The 21819-nt window shown below is 43.9% G+C and overlaps 1 protein-coding gene across 3 annotated transcripts in view; it reads left to right on the top strand.

The window, feature by feature from the left end:
- Positions 1-21819, top strand: part of LTK (leukocyte receptor tyrosine kinase) — a 237231-nt gene that overhangs the window by 188948 nt on the left and 26464 nt on the right. For 2 of the 3 annotated variants that reach the window (XM_073638808.1, XM_073638810.1), the window contains exons 12-13: positions 2438-2612; positions 19503-19653. In XM_073638808.1, coding sequence (XP_073494909.1) covers positions 2438-2612; positions 19503-19653 — 326 coding nt within the window. The remainder of the gene's footprint in view (positions 1-2437; positions 2613-19502; positions 19654-21819) is intronic. The other variant, XM_073638809.1, reaches the window with a different exon arrangement.

Here is a 21819-nt window from a genome sequence, read left to right as displayed (position 1 = left end):
CCACCGCATAACATTGCCCAGAGACTGCTGTAACCACCGCATAACATTGCCCGGAGACTACTATAACCACCGCATAACATTGCCCAGAGACTACTATAACCACCGCATAACATTGCCCAGAGACTACTATAACCACCGCATAACATTGCCCAGAGACTGCTATAACCACCGCATAACATTGCCCAGAGACTACTATAACCACCGCATAACATTGCCCAGAGACTGCTGTAACCACCGCATAACATTGCCCAGAGACTACTATAACCACCGCATAACATTGCCCAGAGACTACTATAACCACCGCATAACATTGCCCAGAGACTGCTGTAACCACCGCATAACATTGCCCAGAGACTGCTGTAACCACCGCATAACATTGCCCGGAGACTACTATAACCACCGCATAACATTGCCCAGAGACTGCTGTAACCACCGCATAACATTGCCCAGAGACTACTATAACCACCGCATAACATTGCCCGGAGACTACTATAACCACCGCATAACATTGCCCAGAGACTGCTGTAACCACCGCATAACATTGCCCAGAGACTACTATAACCACCGCATAACATTGCCCAGAGACTACTGTAACCACCGCATAACATTGCCCAGAGACTACTATAACCACCGCATAACATTGCCCAGAGACTACTGTAACCACCGCATAACATTGCCCAGAGACTACTATAACCACCGCATAACATTGCCCAGAGACTACTATAACCACCGCATAACATTGCCCGGAGACTACTGTAACCACCGCATAACATTGCCCAGAGACTGCTGTAACCACCGCATAACATTGCCCGGAGACTACTATAACCACCGCATAACATTGCCCAGAGACTGCTGTAACCACCGCATAACATTGCCCAGAGACTACTATAACCACCGCATAACATTGCCCAGAGACTACTATAACCACCGCATAACATTGCCCAGAGACTACTGTAACCACCGCATAACATTGCCCAGAGACTACTATAACCACCGCATAACATTGCCCAGAGACTACTGTAACCACCGCATAACATTGCCCAGAGACTACTATAACCACCGCATAACATTGCCCAGAGACTACTGTAACCACCGCATAACATTGCCCAGAGACTGCTGTAACCACCGCATAACATTGCCCAGAGACTACTGTAACCACCGCATAACATTGCCCAGAGACTACTATAACCACCGCATAACATTGCCCAGAGACTACTATAACCACCGCATAACATTGCCCAGAGACTACTGTAACCATCGCATAACATTGCCCAGAGACTACTATAACCACCGCATAACATTGCCCAGAGACTGCTGTAACCACCGCATAACATTGCCCAGAGTCTGCTGTAACCACCGCATAACATTGCCCGGAGATTACTGTAATCACCACTTGACATTGCCCAGTGACTACTATAACCACCGCATAACATTGCCCAGAGACTACTATAACCACCGCATAACATTGCCCGGAGACTACTATAACCACCGCATAACATTGCCCAGAGACTACTGTAACCACCGCATAACATTGCCCGGAGATTACTGTAATCACCACTTGACATTGCCCAGTGACTACTGTAACCACCGCTTAATATTGCCTGGAGACTAATGTAAACACAACTTAAAGAGGATCTGCCACTTGCTATAAATGTAAAAAAAAATGTAATCTGCTGTAAATGCCACTGTTCTCACAGACCTTGTTTCTCTTTTGTTCCCGCATCTCTCCATTCCTGACACATGGCCTCATCTTCCCTGTACGTAAATCAAGTCTTTTTAGCTAAGTGTAAATGGTCCTCAAATCTTCTTTATGGAAATCTTGTTGAGAACCGCGACCAGTTGACTTAAAAAATTTATATGCAGGGAATTGTTTTGTTCCTGTACCTCTCTGTTCCTGAGATATGGCCTCCTCTTCTTTGTATGTAAATAGTTTTAGCGAATTTGGCATGGTGCTCAAGCAGATGCCCACAGAGAACTGTTGAGAGCCATGCCCACTTAGCTAACAAGACTAGATTTAAATATGAGGAAGAGTGGATCCCAGACCATATCTCAGGAATGGAGAGGCACAGGAACAAAAGAAAAACAATGCCAGATTCAGGAGAAGAGTGGCATATACTTCTAGTAAAAAAAAAGAAATACATATTTATTGCAAGTGATGGGTCCTCTTTAAAGGGTAAATCACCACTCACAGCAATCGGTAAAATTCAGTCTAAATACACCACTCAGGTATAACCAGTCAGCACCACATCAAGCATTTTGATAAGAAAGTATGAACAGGCAAGATGGGAGGTGGTCTTCAGTCTTTTCAATAGTAACCAATCAGATTTCATCTGATCATAGGTCACGAGATGATAAGAGATATTTATAAAACTATCACTTTTACATACATTTATATAAGTAACTTTCTCTATCTTTTTTTTTTCCTGCCTTCGCACAGAAGATGAAGAAGTGTATTGGAAATTTTCAACATGTGGCGCCAGTGGACCTATCGGGCCAACACAGGCGCAATGTAACAACGCATACCGCAACACCAACATATCCGTGGTTGTTGGAAAAGATGGTCCTCTTAAAGGGGTCCAGATGTGGAGAGTGCCATTTACCAAAGTGTACACGTGAGTAGAGACCTTGCATCAATTATCTACGACAGAACAGGTCTGCCTGTCTACAAGTTGACAATATGGCTGCTTTTACTTCTTTTAATGCATTTCCATTAATTCTTCTATATACCGTGAAAAATGTTTGCAAGCTAAGAATTGGAGAACAGATGTGAAATTTTTGCCTTGTGTGTCAGGTACCATTTGATCCTTGTTAAAGATTATCTTACAGTGATGTGAAGCCGGTGAGATATGGTCTGAAATCCATATCTTGAATTGAGCCTTGTTTGAAGTGTTTATGCCGATACAAATTTTCTAAATTGCACAAATTCCTAGTTTCAAGCTTTTTGAAATGAATTTGTGGTTGAAAGTTCCTCTTTCATCCAGGGCCATATTTACAGTTAATGCTGCCCTACCATTACATACAGGTGTAAACATGAGATACATGCATTAATACGTACACAGTATGTACATATCTAATCACATTCAGTGCAAAAAAATGTACACCCATTATCTACAGACATGCACAGATGCACCATCACAGCCAAACAGTGGCTGCCTCTGGATGCTATTATTACATATCACAGACCACTAGTGCCGAAACATCTGCTGTATTTTATTTAAATATAGGAAAAGTCAGTGATTCTGCACACATTCGGCCTCTGCTAAACATGAAGCCTCGGAGCAAACACATAAAAAGGTAGTTGAGTGTAGACGAAAGTGGGAGCAGTACTGTCGCACTGGTGTTGAGACTATGGGCGCTAGCCAGGTCCCTAGAACTAGGGGCGCCCTAGTCTATCCTTGTACCCTGGGTTACTCCAGAAGGTGGAGACGCCGGGTTCACACGCCTTGCTCTTCTCCTATATCAACCCTTATCTGTCCCCTTCCCCATCCAGGGTAGTGGGATGCTGAAGTGTATAGGAACACACTAACCAACCAAAAAATGGAAGACCGAAATGGATAAATGAAAATAACAATCATACAAAATACACTCACTAAACAGAGTGGGACACAAGGGAGTTAAAGGAAGGAGAAACCAAATAGGAGAGGATGAGGTTGTGCACACAGACAAAACTCCAATCAACAATCTCCTAAACAATCTCCAAACGCCAACTCCAACCACATACAACACCTCCAGAATCAGGCAGTTAGAACTAACACTGGCAATCCCTAAGTGCCAGAGGCCAGCATATATAGCAGAGGGGAGTGGCCAACACTGAACAGCTGAGACAATACATGTAGGAAAGCTCCAACTGAACAGATTAACCCTTGCACTGCTAGCAAGGAAAAAATCTGCACTGTTTAATACGATGATGAAGTACGGTACTTCTAACCAGTGCAGGAGTTCGTGAAACCAGACACTGCGGTCTTCTAGCCTCTCTCTGTGGCGGTATCCCCATGACAAATACGTTGTTAGGGGGTTTATATACCATAAAATACATTATTTATCACCTATTCACAGCAATTTAGAAGTAAAGAACTGATTTTCATTTGCTGAAATTACTGAAACAAATCTGCCTCATGTGAATAAACTCCTGTAAGAACAGACAGAGCTTGTTCTATCTATTTCACGACCTCAGGGGTGGGTCAGGACACAAGGACTCTCTCTTTGGTGTATATGAATTCTTGTTATGTTCCACCCCCGAGGATCGTGCACTAGTTGCTTCACCCTTGAGGATCCTGTAATATAACACAGTATCATTTTTTGCTGAAGTGTTGCTGTTATCATTTTGGATAAGAATTACAGATTAAAAAGAGGATGATCAGATTCTGTACCATATATCATTGGTATATTATAATATTACTATGTACATTTTATGAGAAGTAATATCCAAATTTTAGGCGCACAGAGTATTATAATTACTGACTCCCTGCTACATGGCTTGAAGTGCTCATCAGCCTCTAAATAGTATAAATGAACAAGTTTCAGAATTAGCTTCAGATGATGTAATAGAGACTGCATTGACATTATTTTGATGAAATGGCAGTAGGGCGCCTGCAATCTATGATTAATGTCTTGACTTGTCATGCATGCTTGATGACAAATGAAAACATAAAAAAATGAGATATTCCAGTCCTGGTAGTCATTCATCATGTGGAGCATCATTCTCAGGTCAATAAAAAATGAAAAACTTTATGAAGATATAAATAGTACTAAAGTGTAATACTGAACCTAGAGAAGACTGCAGTTATTTCACTTCATAAGATAGAATAGATCCAGTCGGTTTCTGAAGTTCGACGTTGTCAAATTCTAGTGCACTAGTGCCATTTGTTAGAGATGTGTCAGTGCTGCCTCTCCACAGCTGCCTCCAGTCTTTGCTGACTTGGTGTAATGCTGGGTAAAGGAAAGACTAAGTGCACAACGACGGGAAGAGGGGGAGGAAACCCAAACACTAGGGAAAGGGGGAGTGGAGACCCCTAGGTAGATCTGACAATCACCCTGACACCCCTAACATCCCTAAATAGGTTCCGCACCTATCGCTGAGCAGGAAACCTAATCCCTGACTGTCCCTAGCGATAGGCCCTAGATAAGGAGGGGACGGGGTGAGCACTAGTCAGCCCCCACTGCAACTAAAGACAAATAGGTAAACAGACAGGGGAAACACTTAGCTTGAGAAGACTCCAGAGAGATGATGCCAAATATCCTCCAAAGGAATTCCAAGAAGCCACTAGCCGACTACTAGTACTTCAAACCCAGACAGAGGAAAATAGAGCTATCACCGGCGACTTTCTGGAGAGACTGAAGGTATTTAAACATCCAGCAAGGGTGTGTCAATTAGCAGCAGAAGGTGAAGGTCACTTCTAGGTCCTAGAGAGAGAAGAATATCACAACACTACAGAGAAGAGAAGATCAAGAAGGTGCCTGCAGGGCCAAGCGCAATGACCTTCTGCAGCTGGATCCAGGATGACTGTCTGTCACACCTGACACACCCGTGACACTTGGCTACAGTGATGACCTCATGACTACAGCATGTAACCGCTGCAGGCAATCGCTGACCTCAGCAGTAAAACAGTATCACATCACGAGACTCCCAGTGAATGACTGCAGCAGTCACATGCTTTCGTCTTGATGTTACCTTTGCAGCCATGTCAGCAAAGATCAGGAGCAGCACCAGAGAGGCAGTGCTGGAGCAGCAGGGGGTGAGTAAAGCTGATTCTGTTATTTTTTTTAACAGAGCCCTTGGAGTTAAAAAACTGAAAGTGGCAAACACTTTTAACTAGGGATATCATATATAAAAACAACTGTTGCACAATATTGGAAAAATAAACTTTATGATTTTTAGATTCATTATCACAAAAATGTTTGTGTTGTTTTTCTTATGCAATAAAAGGCCATTATTGCTTTAAAAAACAACTATATGGCCAAAATGGTTAAGTAGAAACCCCCAATTTGTCATGAAAAACAAAAATTATTTTAATAAGCTAAAAAAATAAGTTATAGTTGTCTTACCAATATATACAGAAAGTCAGAAGAATATTGTCCACTGGGATCTGCTCCTGCGATGTCTGCTTCTGTCGTATTCATTCTGTGGACGGCGCTGGTGAAAGAAGCGACTTCGGAATCAGAGGCACTAGACAGCCACTAAGTTTAGGGTGGCTGGGACCTGGCAGTCTCACAGTGTCAGTGTGTGCTGTCCAGCTGGAGTTATCAGCTCTCTGCTCCTGCCAATTGGAAAGCGCCACACCCTACTTAAACTTCCAGCTGGAAGCTGCCAGATATAGCCTTGTGCTCCTCTGGTTTAGTCCTGTCTGTTCATCTACTGTGTAGTGTATTTGTTCCCTGGTTTGACCTGGGCTTGTTTTACTGACTATTCTTACATTTGCTGATTTTGTACTTTTTCTGCCTTCTTGGTTCTGATCCGGCTACCTGAACACTCCTGCACCATGCAACAGCAGCTTATTCTGTGGCCCCAGCCTAGGGGCCCTTGTTTAAATCTAGATCCCTGTACAGGGGTTAAAGGGTGAAGGCCAGGGCAACCCCGGGGATGTGGTAAGCGGAGTGGTTTCCGCGGCAGTTATTTTAGAGTTGTCAGGTGACCTTTGACAGAGTCCCATTACAAATATGCTCATTAAGGCCCAGGATGTTCCCAGGGGGGAGGGATTAAAGGAAACTTTTCATCCCATCCCAACCCCAAAACACAATATATGTCTGTGTAGCATGAGATGCATACTATTCATTTCCCCAGGAGTTGGCCTACAACAGAGAAATCGACTTTTGAATCAATATGCAAATGAGGCTGAAAGTGCATTGGGGCGTGATGATATATTCACACTGCCTCAGCTCCATTCTCCACCATCTTCTGCCATCCTCTAGATGATGGACACTTAGGTAGTACTGCTACATCCTTGCTCTGTTCCTGAAATCTTGCGCATGCTCCTTCCGCTTTGCTATTGCACCTCCAAGGAGTTTCCCAAAATGATGTTGTGTAAAGATGGGAAACTACTGTGCAGATGTGATAACAAAGTGGAAAGAGCATGAGCAAGATTCCAGGTGCAGAGCAGTGATACTGTTGACGGAGGGCACCAACTTCACGGTTGACCAAGTGAGTGTCAAATTATTATGTTATAAGGTTGATTGCAATCCACAGAAAACCAAACGGAGACAGTGCTCTGTATGGGAAGATTCAGAGAATCTCTCATCCCGTTTATTTCTACTTAGCATTTTATATTGTTTTGAGCTTATTAATAGCCAATCATCTACAGCCGTACTACAGTACTACAGGCTTAGGCCAATGTTAGTGCAATTATTACGGAAACGCACATATGGTCATATATCATTGTTAGTTCGGCTCATGATGGAAATTTACAAGGTTACCCATCCTGGCTCAGACTAGTCAGATAACGGGAGCAGGGTGTCTCACAGAATGTTCTTGTGAGAAAAGGTTAGTGTAGGAAAAGATGCTTGGGAAGCATGAGAAAAGAAGGAAAGAATGTATGCTATGCAAGGAGTATAATAACATGATTTTAAAGCAAGCAGACAAAATGGAGTTGCTCTAGCATGAGTGTCAATATGTCCTTTACACTTGGATAGCATGAATATTAATATGTCCTTTACATTCCCCCCTAAAAATTATGTTATTATCAACAATAGAGGTGCTTTCCCAGGGTCATGTTTTGAGCCTGAGGGACATTGGTCTTCACTCAATTAGTGCCCTTGTTACCAATTGAGGCTGTCGCGGCATGTCCATCCCCCCTTGTTTGTTGACATAATCATAAAACTCTGATTTTCAAACGTGAGGTTGGTCGGGGCATGCGGGTAAAGGTCATCATTCCCTTGTCGTCCAGGTCCTCAATGCTGGTCACATCTGGGAGGTCCGTGTATAGTAGCACTGGATGTTGGTTGACAGCGTCCTCCTTGCTCTCTGATGACTGGCAGGTTTTCCTCATGCAAAATGGGATACAATAAAAGACTAGTTTTAGTAAGACATATATTAACAAGATGCAAGCAGCAATATGCAACACCCCTTTTAATATTCCAGCAATCCATCCATCAATCCCTTTAAACCAATTAGCAGGATTTAAACAGGAAAACGTATCAGACCACCAACTGTCTTTGGTCAATTCATTATGTTTGTTATATACTTCCCTGAGTTTCCTAATGTCTTCCATTTTAGTCTTTAACCGTATGGTAGAGTCGGGGTCAATATAGTGACAACAGACTGGGCCTATAACCTGACACATCCCTCCTTGAGCTGCTGTCAAATAGTCCAGCACTAAAGTACAGTACAGACCAAAAGTTTGGACACACCTTCTCATTTTAAGATTTTTCTGTATTTTCATGACTATGAAAATTGTACATTCACACTGAAGGCATCAAAACTATGAATTAACACATGTGGAATTATATACTTAACAAAAAAGTGTGAAACAACTGAAAATATGTCTTATATTCTAGGTTCTTCAAAGTAGCCACCTTTTGCTTTGATGACTGCTTTGCACACTCTTGGCATTCTCTTGTTGAGCTTCAAGAGGTAGTCACCGGAAATGGTTTTCACTTCACAGGTGTGCCCTGTCAGGTTTAATAAGTGGGATTTCTTGCCTTATAAATGGGGTTGGGACCATCAGTTGTGTTGTGCAGAAGTCTGGTGGATACACAGCTGATAGTCCTACTGAATAGACTGTTAGAATTTGTATTATGGCAAGAAAAAAGCAGCTAAGTAAAGAAAAACGAGTGGCCATCATTACTTTAAGAAATGAAGGTCAGTCAGTCCAAAAAATTGGGAAAAATTTGAAAGTGTCCCCAAGTGCAGTTGCAAAAACCATCAAGCGCTACAAAGAAACTGGCTCACATGAGGACCGCCCCAGGAAAGGAAGACCAAGAGTCACCTCTGCTTCTGAGGATAAGTTTATCCGAGTCACCAGCCTCAGAAATCGCAGGTTAACAGCAGCTCAGATTAGAGACCAGGTCATTGCCACACAGAGTTCTAGCAGCAGACACATCTCTACAACAACTGTTAAGAGGAGAGTTTGTGCAGCAGGCCTTCATGGTAAAATAGCTGCTAGGAAACCACTGCTAAGGACAGGCAACAAGCAGAAGATACTTGTTTGGGCTAAAGAACACAAGGAATGGACATTATACCAGTGGAAATCTGTGCTTTGGCCTGATGAGTCCAAATTTAAGATCTTTGGTTCCAACCACGTCTTTGTGCGACGCAGAAAAGGTGAACGGATGGACTCTACATGACTGGTTCCCACCGTGAAGCATGGAGAAGGAGGTGTGATGGTGTGGGGGTGCTTTGCTGGTGACACTGTTGGGGATTTATTCAAAATTGAAGGCATACTGAACCAGCATGGCTACCACAGCATCTTGCAGCAGCATGCTATTCCATCCGGTTTGCGTTTAGTTGGACCATCATTTATTTTTCAACGGGACAATGACCCCAAACACACTTCCAGGCTGTGTAAGGGCAATTTGACCAAGAAGGAGAGTGATGGTGTGCTACCCCTTATGACCTGGCCTCCACAGTCACCAGACCTGAACCCAATCGAGATGGTTTGGGGTGAGCTGGACCGCAGAGTGAAGACAAAAGGGCCAACAAGTGCTAAGCATCTCTGGGAACTCCTTCAATATTGTAGGAAGACCATTGCCGGTGACTACCTCTTGAAGCTCATCAAGAGAATGCCAAGAGTGTGCAAAGCAGTCATCAAAGCAAAAGGTGGCTACTTTGAAGAACATAGAATATAAGACATATTTTCAGTTGTTTCACACTTTTTTGTTAACTATATAATTCCACATGTGTTAATTCATAGTTTTGATGCCTTCAGTGTGAATGTACAATTTTCATAGTCATGAAAATACTGAAAAATCTTAAAATGAGAAGGTGTGTCCAAACTTTTGGTCTGTACTGTATGTTGCTTGGCCACTATAATAAGTTGAATCTGCACCGCAGCAGTAGTATTAATTACTTCCAAAATATTCCAAATCTGGTCATCTAAGTAGTCAGTGACTTCCACTAATTTGTCCCACATTTGTGTAACCATAGGGTAGAGGAAGACAGTACTGGCTATCTTATTGGGTATACTCATTTGTACTAAATGAGGTCTTCCTGATGGGCGTGGGGTGTTGTCCTTAACACGTTTATAGATGGTATGAAGAGGGATGGCTCTCATATCTACTTTACTATGGGGAATAAGATAAGTGGCTGGAATTAGCCGGGCCAACGTACAAGTCCCCCCTACTCCGACTGGGAGCCATTTGTACGCATTATTCCCACAGACCCAATATGTGGCTGATGGCAGGTCCCATAAAGCAGAGTGCTGTAATACTAATTTATGTACCAAATCTATAAAAACTGTTATTTGATAGCATACACCATGAAGGCATTTGTCCCAGGGGGCTACAATATCCAACATTCGGATTGCCACATGTTAGATCACTAGGCTTATATTCAGAAAATTCATTGCAAGGGATGTTACCAGATATTTTATAACATGTGTCATTGGTACCTTTTATAAACAGATTTGCATGTACCCATGAGTGATTATGAATGTATCTTTCCAACAATGACGGTTTAAAAGCATCTGCCGTACTAGAGGTAGCATTAAAACTGATTTGTAGACCTTCAGTTGGTATGAAGCCTAAATTAGTCAAGGAAGACTTGTTTCTGGGCACCCATTTGTTTCCATTAAGGGCAAGAAATTGTAGGTATTTACTAGTGGCAGTAAGATTTCCTTGCCACCAGGGGAGATCCACCCACCCAACTACTGGTATACCTACAGTGGTGTTCCATAATCTACTAAACTTAGTAGCGTTATTAGCAAGGGCGTCACTACAATTGGGCCAGTTTAGTATTTTTTCCAGAGTGACCGGGACCGCCAGAAAAGGCATACTAGCGGCTGAAACTGGTGAGTGAGTACATATCCAACAGTCACTGGTCTGGTTGTTCTCTAATTGACTCAATTCTTGGACCAAAATTTGATGATGAGTAATGAACTTGTTATTAAAAGGGTCAGTACTCTGTTGTAGGCTATTCCAGGTATTGACTAGTCTAACCATACATATTATCATAAAACATCTCAGGATGGTTGCCGTTTGCAGTGTGAAGCATGGATCCATGTTGACTTCCCTTCAAGTTTTACTGCTGTTGGGGTTGTCAGGAGCACTTGGTATAGTCCGTCATACAATGGTTCTAGTCCGTGTTTTCGAACATGCTTCTTCACATACACATAATCTCCAGGCTTGAGGGTATGACAACCTTCTGCATCAGCTGGATCTGGAATATAAGATGATACTAACGCATGGGTGTTAGTTAGTGCTTTGGCAAGCTGAATCACATATTGCACAACATGATAACTGTTGTGGGGTAAATCGAGCTATAGCTGGTTGTGACCCAAATAGTATCTCATAGGGCGACAGTTTGCGCTTCCCTATGGGGGTGGTGCGTATGTGATATAGTGCAATGGGAAGGAGCTCAGGCCAATGGGCCGTAGTCTCCTGCATCATTTTGGTTAGTTGCCTTTTCAGTGTACCATTCAAGCTCTCTACCTTGCCACTTGACTGTGGATGGTAAGGAGTATGTAACGCCACTGTTGATCCGATCATGGTAAGTATTTCTTGATATACGCATGAGGAAAAGGCTGGTCCTTGATCACATTCAATAACTTCTGGGACTCCATACCAGCAAACAACTTCAGAGACCAGCTTCTTGGCGGTAGTCTTGGCAGTCATGTTTGGAACGGCGAATGCTTCTGGCCAACTGGAAAACATATCCACCACCACTAAGCAGTATTCATATCGTCCTGCTTTAGGGAGAGTGATATGATCAACCTATAATCGTTGGAACGGATACTCTGGTTTAGCAAGGTGTTTCATCAGTACATTCTGTAATCTGCCTGGGTTGCAGGTTTGGCATATTGTGCAACCTTTGTTCTGTGCACTCAATACGGTGGAAATTCCTGGAGCCCAATAAAGTTTCTGTACCATAGAACCTATATGTATGACACATAAACTAAATGCAGTATAAAATATAACATTTATTAATGATAATTTAAAAGTACATAATAAAAATAAAAGATGGGGAAAGGAGTTACAAAAAAGAAAGGCCACAGAGGTAAGTATCAGCAATACTAGGATAAACATGCACGAAATGAATATATCAACCAATTCTCCACATGAAGTGTTGAAATGTTATATATGCAGATAATAAAGTGAAACAGTGGTAAAGTGCAATGTGCTAGTATACTTCCCACAATATTAGATGTATATAAAAGTAACAGAACAAGGTGAGAATGGTGTGCAAGGATCGGGCATGTGTTACATATTTAGGCTGGTACTGACCCGTGAGACCTGGATCCAACGCGCGTTTTGCTGGAGCTTTCACAAGGATATCCTTGTGAAAGCTCCGGCGAAACGCGCGTTGGATCCAGGTCTCACGGGTCAGTACCAGCCTAAATATGTAACACATGCCCGATCCTTGCACACCATTCTCACCTTGTTCTGTTACTTTTATATACATCTAATATTGTGGGAAGTATACTAGCACATTGCACTTTACCACTGTTTCACTTTATTATCTGCATATATAACATTTCAACACTTCATGTGGAGAATTGGTTGATATATTCATTTCGTGCATGTTTATCCTAGTATTGCTGATACTTACCTCTGTGGCCTTTCTTTTTTGTGACTCCTTTCCCCATCTTTTATTTTTATTATGTACTTTTAAATTATCATTAATAAATGTTATATTTTATACTGCATTTAGTTTATGTGTCATACATATAGATACATATAGGTTATATGGCTAAATAGACACATCTACATATATAATTTTTTCTTACACTCCTTTCTAATTGTTGTAAAGTTTCTGTACCAGTAGCAAAGCTTGATTCTTCCCTCGATGCACCGGTCCATGGGCCCAGGCTGCAACGGCAGGATATAGGAGTCGAGGTAAACAATATAGTTGTTCCTTTTTCCATAGCCCATCTATCAATTTAGCACCCACCTCCTTCCATGACTGGCGTTCTTCTTTAGAGACTTTTTGCTGTGTGGAGCGTAATTTTGTGATTGGAGGGACCGGTTGATGCTCTTCTGCAGGTTGATCTTGAGTTGGCATGGAGTTTAGCTGTTTGGCCTGCTGCCGCGTAACAGCCATGGACATGGATGTCGGAAGAAGAGCTGCTCGCTTAGCATGGAGATTAGCAAGTGCATTACCTCTTGCTTCAGGGATAGTTGTACCGCTTCCATCAATTGTCTGACGCTTTCAGCATTTTTTACAGGAGAACCTGCAGTCGTGACAAAGCCTCTCCTTGCCCAGATCTCCCCAAAGTCATGTGCAATCCCGAAGGCGTATCTCGAGTCACACGTTTTCCTTTGGCCTGTTGACAAGCAGCAATCAGGGCTTTGAGCTCTGCTTCCTGTGCTGACATACTGGGAGGTAAGGCTGCAGCCTCTACCAATGTATCTTCAGTTGTGACAGCATATCCAGTATGAAACCTGCCAGAGGTGTCAACATATCTGGATCCATCCGTATATACCGTAAGTTCTGGATCATCCAAGGGTACTTCCCCCACTAAAACAAGTGGAGTTGACTCCGCAGTAATTTGTTCCAGACAATCATGTGGTGGAGCCTCTTTCCCCTCTCCTTCAGGTGCTGGTAGCAGGGTGGCCGGGTTGATGGTGGTGCACTGGTGTCATTTCACATTTTCTGGCAAAATCAATGAACACTGCAGCTGCAGGTGTCTCATGTGGACAGATGTTTAGGTTGCTGTAAAGCCAAAACAGCCGCAATATCGTGTGGAGCATAAATGTGAGTCTCATGCCCAAGGATGATGTCCGCCGTCTTCTCAAGTAACTGCTGTGTGGCGTGAACCGCTCGTAAACAGCTGGGAGAGGCCCTGGCTACCGGGTCCTGATGCGCTGAGTAATACCCGACTGGGCGCTGCTTTGTACAGTGTCTCTGCGTGAGTACTCTGGCTGCATGCCCTCCCGTCTCAGAGACATACAAATGGAAAGGTTGAGCATAGTCTGGATTTCCAAGGGCAGGGGCTGTCATTATCCTTGATTTTAGTTGCTCAAAGGCTTGTTGCAGCAGTTTTTGGTGGTCCTTGTTGTTTACATCAGCCAGAGTGTCTTCTTTTAATCATATAGGGGTTGCATCAGACGTGATGCGTCTGGGTTCCATTGTCTGCAATATGTACATAGTCCGAGGAACCGTTGCAGCTCTATGGGATCTTTTGGGAATGGTAGTAGGTATATGGCCGTCTTCCTTTCTTCTGTGAGATGTCTGGCACCCTGAGTAAGGCAGTGGCCTAAGAAAACCACTTGACCGAGGCAGAACTGAAATTTCGAGGCTGAGACTCGACAATTCAGTTTTGCTAGATGCTTGAGGAGGCTAACACTGGCCCTGATGGACATTTGCTCCGTGGGGGCACACAAAAGAAGATCATCCACGTATTGTAAAAGTACTACCTCAGAGTTGTCCAGCTGCCTCGGCAGCAGACAGCTGGACATGTTCTTTGCAAGCTGATTAGGGCTATTCTGCGCTCCCTGCGGCATCAACGTCCAAGTCAATTGCCAGCCCTGATATGTAAATGCAAACAGAAACTGACAGTCTTTGTGTAGTGGAATGCTGAAAAAAGCGTTTGCTAAATCAATTACTGTAAACCAGGCAGCAGTAGATGGTATTTGTGAGAGAAGTGTATGTGGGTTAGGCACCACAGGAGTTTCCAAGACTGTCGCTGCATTTACTGCCCTGAAATCCTGCACCAATCGATAAGCGGGCGGCTGCCCCGGGTGGGATTTTTTCTTTACGGGGAACAACGGCTTATTGCACGGGGAGACGCAGGGGATTAGTGCCCCTTTCTCTAACAAGGTCTGAATTTGCTGGTGTAGACCTTGTTCTTGTGTATGTGTGAGCGGGTACTGGCGAACCTTGGGAAAGGGCGCTTCAGGCTTGAGGTACACCTTTATTGGTTCTACCGGCAATCTCCCAATGTCGTCTGGGCCTTGTGACCACAGATGGGAAGGGATTTCCTCTACGTATGGAGCTAACCTGGGATCTTTTGGGAGATTTCCACTCGCATCTGATATGTTAATCATAACCGTGGGTAGCGCCCGTAAGATGCTGACCTCCTCTATGTGTGCATCAGAGTTTGGATCTTTTAAAGTAAGGATCATCTGACCATTGTCCTGGTATTGAATTCGGGATTGGAATTTAGACAAAAGGTCTGCTCCTAAAAGATTTTCCGGGCAGGTCGGGGATATGACAAATTGTGCCATTACTTCTGGAAATGGGCCAATCGGAATAGGTTTGGTGAGAGTGTGTTTGTTAGGTCTGCCATCTACACCGATCAATATTAGATTGTCATTAGAAAATTGGACTGGGAGACCCTGGGGCCGGTCAGTGGATTTTAAAATGGAGTTGGTCGCCCCAGTGTCTACCATGAACTTCACCAGATTCCCTCCTACTGAGAGAACTACAGATGAACAGAGCCCGGGGGTAGTTACGGGCATCACGATGGCAGACTCTGGTTGGCCTCCATTTCAGAATGGACGGTCCTGGGGGACATTCTCTCGTGAGTCTCGTGGGCCGGGCGTCCTATTTCTAGATAGGGGTGCTTGGGGGGTGCACTGGCTAGCAGGGGTGTGACAGTCCCTTTGGAAGTGTCCTGCCCGGCCACACCTCCAACACAGAAGACGGGAATTCACTACTGGTCTTCTCCCGGGATACATTACTCGCTGATCAGGTACTGCCATGGGGTAATAGTGGGGCTGTACGGGAGGATACTGGGGGGGCAAGGGGGGATACTGTGCTGCGGGTACTGGGGGTGCCGCAACTGCCACTGCAGCGGGTTTGGATTTAGGCTTAACCGCAGAAGCGGTCCGGGCGACACTTTTCTGGAAACTTTTTGCTACTTTTAGGGCATCTCCTGGGGTGGCTGACTCAACATCTGTCCGTACAGCCAATATCGCGTCTTTGATTTCAGTACGTAAACCCTGGATAAAGGCGGACACTAACAGCTGGCAATGAGTTTTAGTATGTAAGGAGAACCCAAGGTCCTTATAGACCTGCAAAAGGCGCCCATAAAACTTCTCAGCCGACTCTCCCTTCTCTTGAGTGACATCTGTGAGGGCAGTAGATTGATCAGCCAGCTTATCCTGAGCCCATATTTTAAGGGCTCGACAGAAGTCAATCCCACTCTCATATGTATTGGAGTCTAATGCCCTGTTATATGGGATAGCAGTCTCTATCATGGGATAATATCCTTCACCGGCTTTTACACGAAGCAGGTGTAAAAGATCTTGCCTTGTTGTTGAATATATCTCCCTATTTGCGGCCATGCCCCTGTAAAAAGCCATGGGGGAATGTTCGGGATCCGGGAGACGATTACACAGAGTATCCGTCTGTGCTGGGGTAAACGGGGTATATTTGGGTGGGCTGGTATTCTGGTCCTCTTCCTCCATTTCCTCCAACTTTGTGAGAGGGGGTGGAGGTGGAGGGAAATCAGGGGGAGGGGGGAGATCAGCATGAGTACTGATTGATGGGAGATCTCTGAGGTAGGGAAACGCTGGGGGAGACCAGATATCGGATCTGATCGTGGGTTTGAGTAGTTGAGCGGCATAATCGACTAGATCCTTGTCGATGGGCAAGAGTCTTATCTCTCTCAATTTAGTTGGATGCGTGGCAATGTATTGCTTTATAGTCCCGAGTCCGACTATTATTTTGGCCGCATCCTGTTTTGGATATCCAAAAATACCGGTGGAAATAAATGGCAGGGCTAGGGTTGGGACCGCATGAAGCTGTGATGCGTATGCTATGGTGTTCTGGATTGTTTCTGTAAGCAAGTGTTGTGACCTGGGTATATATACCTGGGTATGTAGCCATCACCTCTCCTTCTCTTAACGGACCGTTGTCACGGATGTAATCGTTGGATGCAATTTGTATTGCAGGAACCCCAAGATGACATCTCGGCAGCTAGCCCCCACCCATGCTGTAGTCTCGCATTTGCTGCATTTACAATGATCTCAACTTGCTGTTGCAGTATACTCCCTATGCCTATTCTCAGCATAGTGGAAAATTCCAAAGGACCATTCACTAAAACAGACGCCAACTCCTGGTACTCGTGTCCATGTCCTATTTCCCCAGTTTGGGAGAGGGTGAATAGGGTAGAATTCGGAGGACCCTGGGTCTCTCTGAATGGAGTGTGGACCATGGCGGGGGCAGGGGGGGCAATGGTTTATAATACCCACCGTCAGCGTTAAGTAATGGGAAGGCTGGTGCTGCAGCACCGGGTCTGCATGCTGCATGCTCCACAATTATAGCACGTCTCACACCATCCTGGATTAGTGGCCCAACAGACATTACAAAGCCAGCCATCTGGGTTATATGATGGTGGCTGGCCACCAGTGGGAAGTGCAGGGTATTTAATCTCCTTAGGTAAAAATTGCTCAGTTTCTGGATTGAGGGGCTGGGGTACGGCTACATTTGTGGGGGTATGGGATGCTTCTTTAGGGGCTTCAGATTCAGTTTGTGGACACATAAGTCGGGAAGGGGAACCTACTTCCTCCTCTATCTTGTCTCCATCAGCTTCAATTTGTAGCACAAAACAGCCAGTCTTCGTTACAGGGCTAGACAATTTTCCCTTCTCTACATAAAAATAATTGAAATAACCAGGCTTCATCTCCTCCTCTATTTCAACATATCCTTCATCACAAATCTCATGTGCAACTTTCCTGAACTTTTCAGCGTCTTCCAACAATCCACAGTCAACTAATCTACCCCTATTCTGCCGGATGCCTTCATCCCACGAAATAGGCTGAAGTCTCCCCTCCACGGGAAAATTTAACACCTTAAACACTTTTGGTGCATTCTTAAATGATCTTTTCCCCTCTCGACCGACCATGATATTCATCACATCCTCTCCCTCCTGCAGGGGAGACAATTTCTATCTGCTCCACGGAATCATTGATTTTTCACTACAACTGACAAAAGATCCCTAATTTGTGCACAGCACGAGTCCTGCCGGACATCATCTGATGTTCCACTGACTTCACTTCACCCCTCCCGTCGGGGGAGTCTCGAACGGCTCAGATGAAAGGAGGAGAACTCTCGTCCGCAGCTCTCCGGACACTAGATATATGTATATCTGTGTGCGTGTCCTACCCAATCTTCGATCACCTGCTGCGACTGAACCTAACAGTGTTCAGTCTCCTAAGGATCTTTGTCAGAAGTTAAGGAAGATTCACACAATATTCACTTGTCAATCCAAGGCGATACTGCTTTAAAAGTAAATAATATCAGACCCCTAATGGGACTACACCCCTATAGTCTCACCTTTGACTATATCCAACCAAGACGTCTGGAGATACTGCAAACAACCACACACCATGTGGAAACCACGCCAAATGGTCAGTATCACTAGTAAAGAACTCGTGCACTTACCGTGGCTTTTTGTGGGGGATGATCAGTCCCAATTCCAGTGGGGGAGGTTGAAAGCAAGTCTCTCTTTGTGGACGTCCAGGGGTGGTGGGGAATCCCTGGTTAGAGATCCGAGTCACGGCACCAAGCTGTTGAGGGAGGGCATCAACGTCCCTTCACGGTTGACCAAGTGAGTGCCAAATTATTATGTTATAAGGTTGATTGCAATCCACAGAAAACCAAACGGAGACAGTGCTCTGTATGGGAGGATTCAGAGAATCTCTCATCCCGTTTATTTCTACTTAGCATTTTATATTGTTTTGAGTTTATTAATAGCCAATCATCTACAGCTGTACTACAGTACTACAGGCTTAGGCCAATGTTAGTGCAATTATTAAGGAAACACACATATGGTCATATATCATCGTTAGTTCGGCGCATGATGGAAATTTACAAGGTTACCCATCCTGGCTCAGACTAGTCAGATAACGGGAGCAGGGTGTCTCACAGAATGGTCTTGTGAGAAAAGGTTAGTGTGGGAAAAGATGCTTGGGAAGCATGAGAAAAGAAGGAAAGAATGTATGTTATGCAAGGAGTATAATAACATGATTTTAAAGCAAGCAGACAAAATGGAGTTGCTCTAGCATGAGTATCAATATGTCCTTTACACTTGGATAGCATGAATATTAATATGTCCTTTACAATACAGCAGTGCTAAGTGTCCATCATCTAGAGGAGGGCGGTATGAGGCGGGCAATGGAATAGTGGGCTACGGCAATGGGAATGCATCGTCACGCCCCAATGCACTTCCAGCCTCATTAGCATATTGCTTTAAAAGTTGATTTCTCTGTGGTAGTGCAATGATCTGCAGAAATTAAAGTAAGCATTGATGTATTTCAATAAACTACATGGACATGCCTTCGGTTTTGCGGGGTGATGACAGGTTCTCTTTAAGTAAAAGAAAATTATGAAACTGTTTTCACTTGATTGGAAATGATTTGCAGCTCAGTGAAGTTGCAATCTCACATGGTTGCACTCTTTTTTTCAGGATTTCTGCGTACGGTGCAGCAGGAGGGAAGGGAGCCAAGAACCACAACAAACGTTCTCACGGAATCTTCATGTCCGGAGTGTTCCACCTGCAGAAAGACGAGCTGCTCTATATCCTGGTTGGCCAGCAAGGAGAAGATGCATGCCCAGGGGTGAATATTAATATTAGGGGGAGTTATAGGTAGAATAAGTCGTCAGCCTGAAGGAACCAATAGAACAGGGGTTATCCATACTTAATATTAGATCTGTCATTCAATATTAAGACTTGTCTGGCACCAGATGTATTTCATCAGTTTTGTTTATCGAGATGAATGGTAAAATGAGAAAGCTCCATCCATCAATCTCCACCATGGAAAATTCAGTAACCGAGCAAAAAGACTTGCCAAGAGCAAATCACAGTGGGGAAAAAAAGAAAAACTAAATTTGCTTTGCATTTTTTGATACAAATTACGGAAATTAGGGTTCTTAAGGTAGATAATAAATCTGGAGTAAAACATGTGCCAAGTTTCTGGAGCAAATTGCGCTTCAATCCTGCTGTATTTGACTCAGTAAATCTCCCTAAAAATATCCAATTACTAATTTTTGGGAGATCCATTTATATGTGAAGTGCTATGTATGATACTGCATTTTGGCAGCGTGGTTTCTCAGTGATTAGCATCATTGTCTTGCAGCATTATGGGGTCCTGGTTTTCCATCTGACCAAGGACAATATCTCTATGGGGTTTGTATTTTGGTTTCCTCCAAATTGAATTGTCCTTCTTGTGTCCGTCAATGTAAAGGAAAGGATTGTGAGCCATAAGTGGGGCAGAGACCACCTGCTGTTATATAGTGCTGCTATATACAGTACAGACCAAAAGTTTGGACACACCTTCTCATTTAAAGATTTTTCTGTATTTTCATGACTATTAAAATTGTATATTCACACTGAAGGCATCAAAACTATGAATTAACACATGTGGAATTATATACTTAACAAAAAAGTGTGAAACACCTGAAAATATGTCTTATATTCTAGGTTCTTCAAAGTAGCCACCTTTTGCTTTGATGACTGCTTTGCACACTCTTGGCATTCTCTTGATGAACTTCAAGTGGTAGTCACCGGAAATGGTTTTCACTTCACAGGTGTGCCCTGTCAGGTTTAGTAAGTGGAATTTCTTGCCTTATAAATGGGGTTGGGACCATCAGTTGTGTTGTGCAGAAGTCAGGTGGATACACAGATGATAGTCCTACTGAATAGACTGTTAGAATTTGTATTATGGCACGAAAAAAGCAGCTAAGTAAAGAAAAACGAGTGGCCATCATTACTCTAAGAAATGAAGGTCAGTCAGTCCGAAAATTGGGAAAACTTTGAAAGTGTCCCCAAGTGCAGTTGCATAAACCATCAAGCACTACAAAGAAACTGGCTCACATGAGGACCGCCCCAGGAAAGGAAGACCAAGAGTCACCTCTGCTTCTGAGGATAAGTTTATCCGAGTCACCAGCCTCAGAAATCGCAGGTTAACAGCAGCTCAGATTAGAGACCAGGTCAATGCCACACAGAGTTCTAGCAGCAGACACCTCTCTTCAACAACTGTTAAGAGGAGAATTTGTGCAGCAGGCCTTCATGGTAAAATAGCTGCTAGGAAACCACTGCTAAGGACAAGCAACAAGCAGAAGATACTTGTTTGGGCTAAAGAACACAAGGAATGGACATTAGACCAGTGGAAATCAGTGCTTTGGTCTGATGAGTCCAAATTTAAGATCTTTGGTTCCAACCACCGTGTCTTTGTGCGACACAGAAAAGGTGAACGGATGGATTCTACATGCCTGGTTCCCACCGTGAAGCATGGAGGAGGAGGTGTGATGGTGTGGGGGTGCTTTGCTGGTGACACAGTTCGGGATTTATTCAAAATTGAAGGCATACTGAACCAGCATGGCTACCACAGCATCTTGCAGCGGCATGCTATTCCATCTGGTTTGCGTTTAGTTGGACCATCATTTATTTTTCAATAGGACAATGACCCCAAACACACCTCCAGGCTGTGTAAGGGCTATTTGACCAATAAGGAGAGTGATGGGGTGCTACGCCAGATGACCTGGCCTCCACAGTCACCAGACCTGAACCCAATCGAGATGGTTTGGGGTGAGCTGGACCGCAGAGTGAAGGCAAAAGGGCCAACAAGTGCTAAGCATCTCTGGGAACTCCTTCAAGATTGTTGGAAGACCATTTCTGGTGACTACCTCTTGAAGCTCATCAAGAGAATGCCAAGAGTGTGCAAAGCAGTCATCAAAGCAAAAGGTGGCTACTTTGAAGAACCTGGAATATAAGACATATTTTC

This window comes from Phyllobates terribilis, unplaced genomic scaffold, assembly GCF_046119375.1.
Source record: "Phyllobates terribilis strain yellow unplaced genomic scaffold, ASM4611937v1 Scaffold_7__3_contigs__length_470593459, whole genome shotgun sequence".
NCBI lineage: Eukaryota > Metazoa > Chordata > Amphibia > Anura > Dendrobatidae > Phyllobates > Phyllobates terribilis.
The sequence above is the reverse complement of the archived record's forward strand: the minus strand, read 5'-3'. Positions and strand labels throughout refer to the sequence as shown.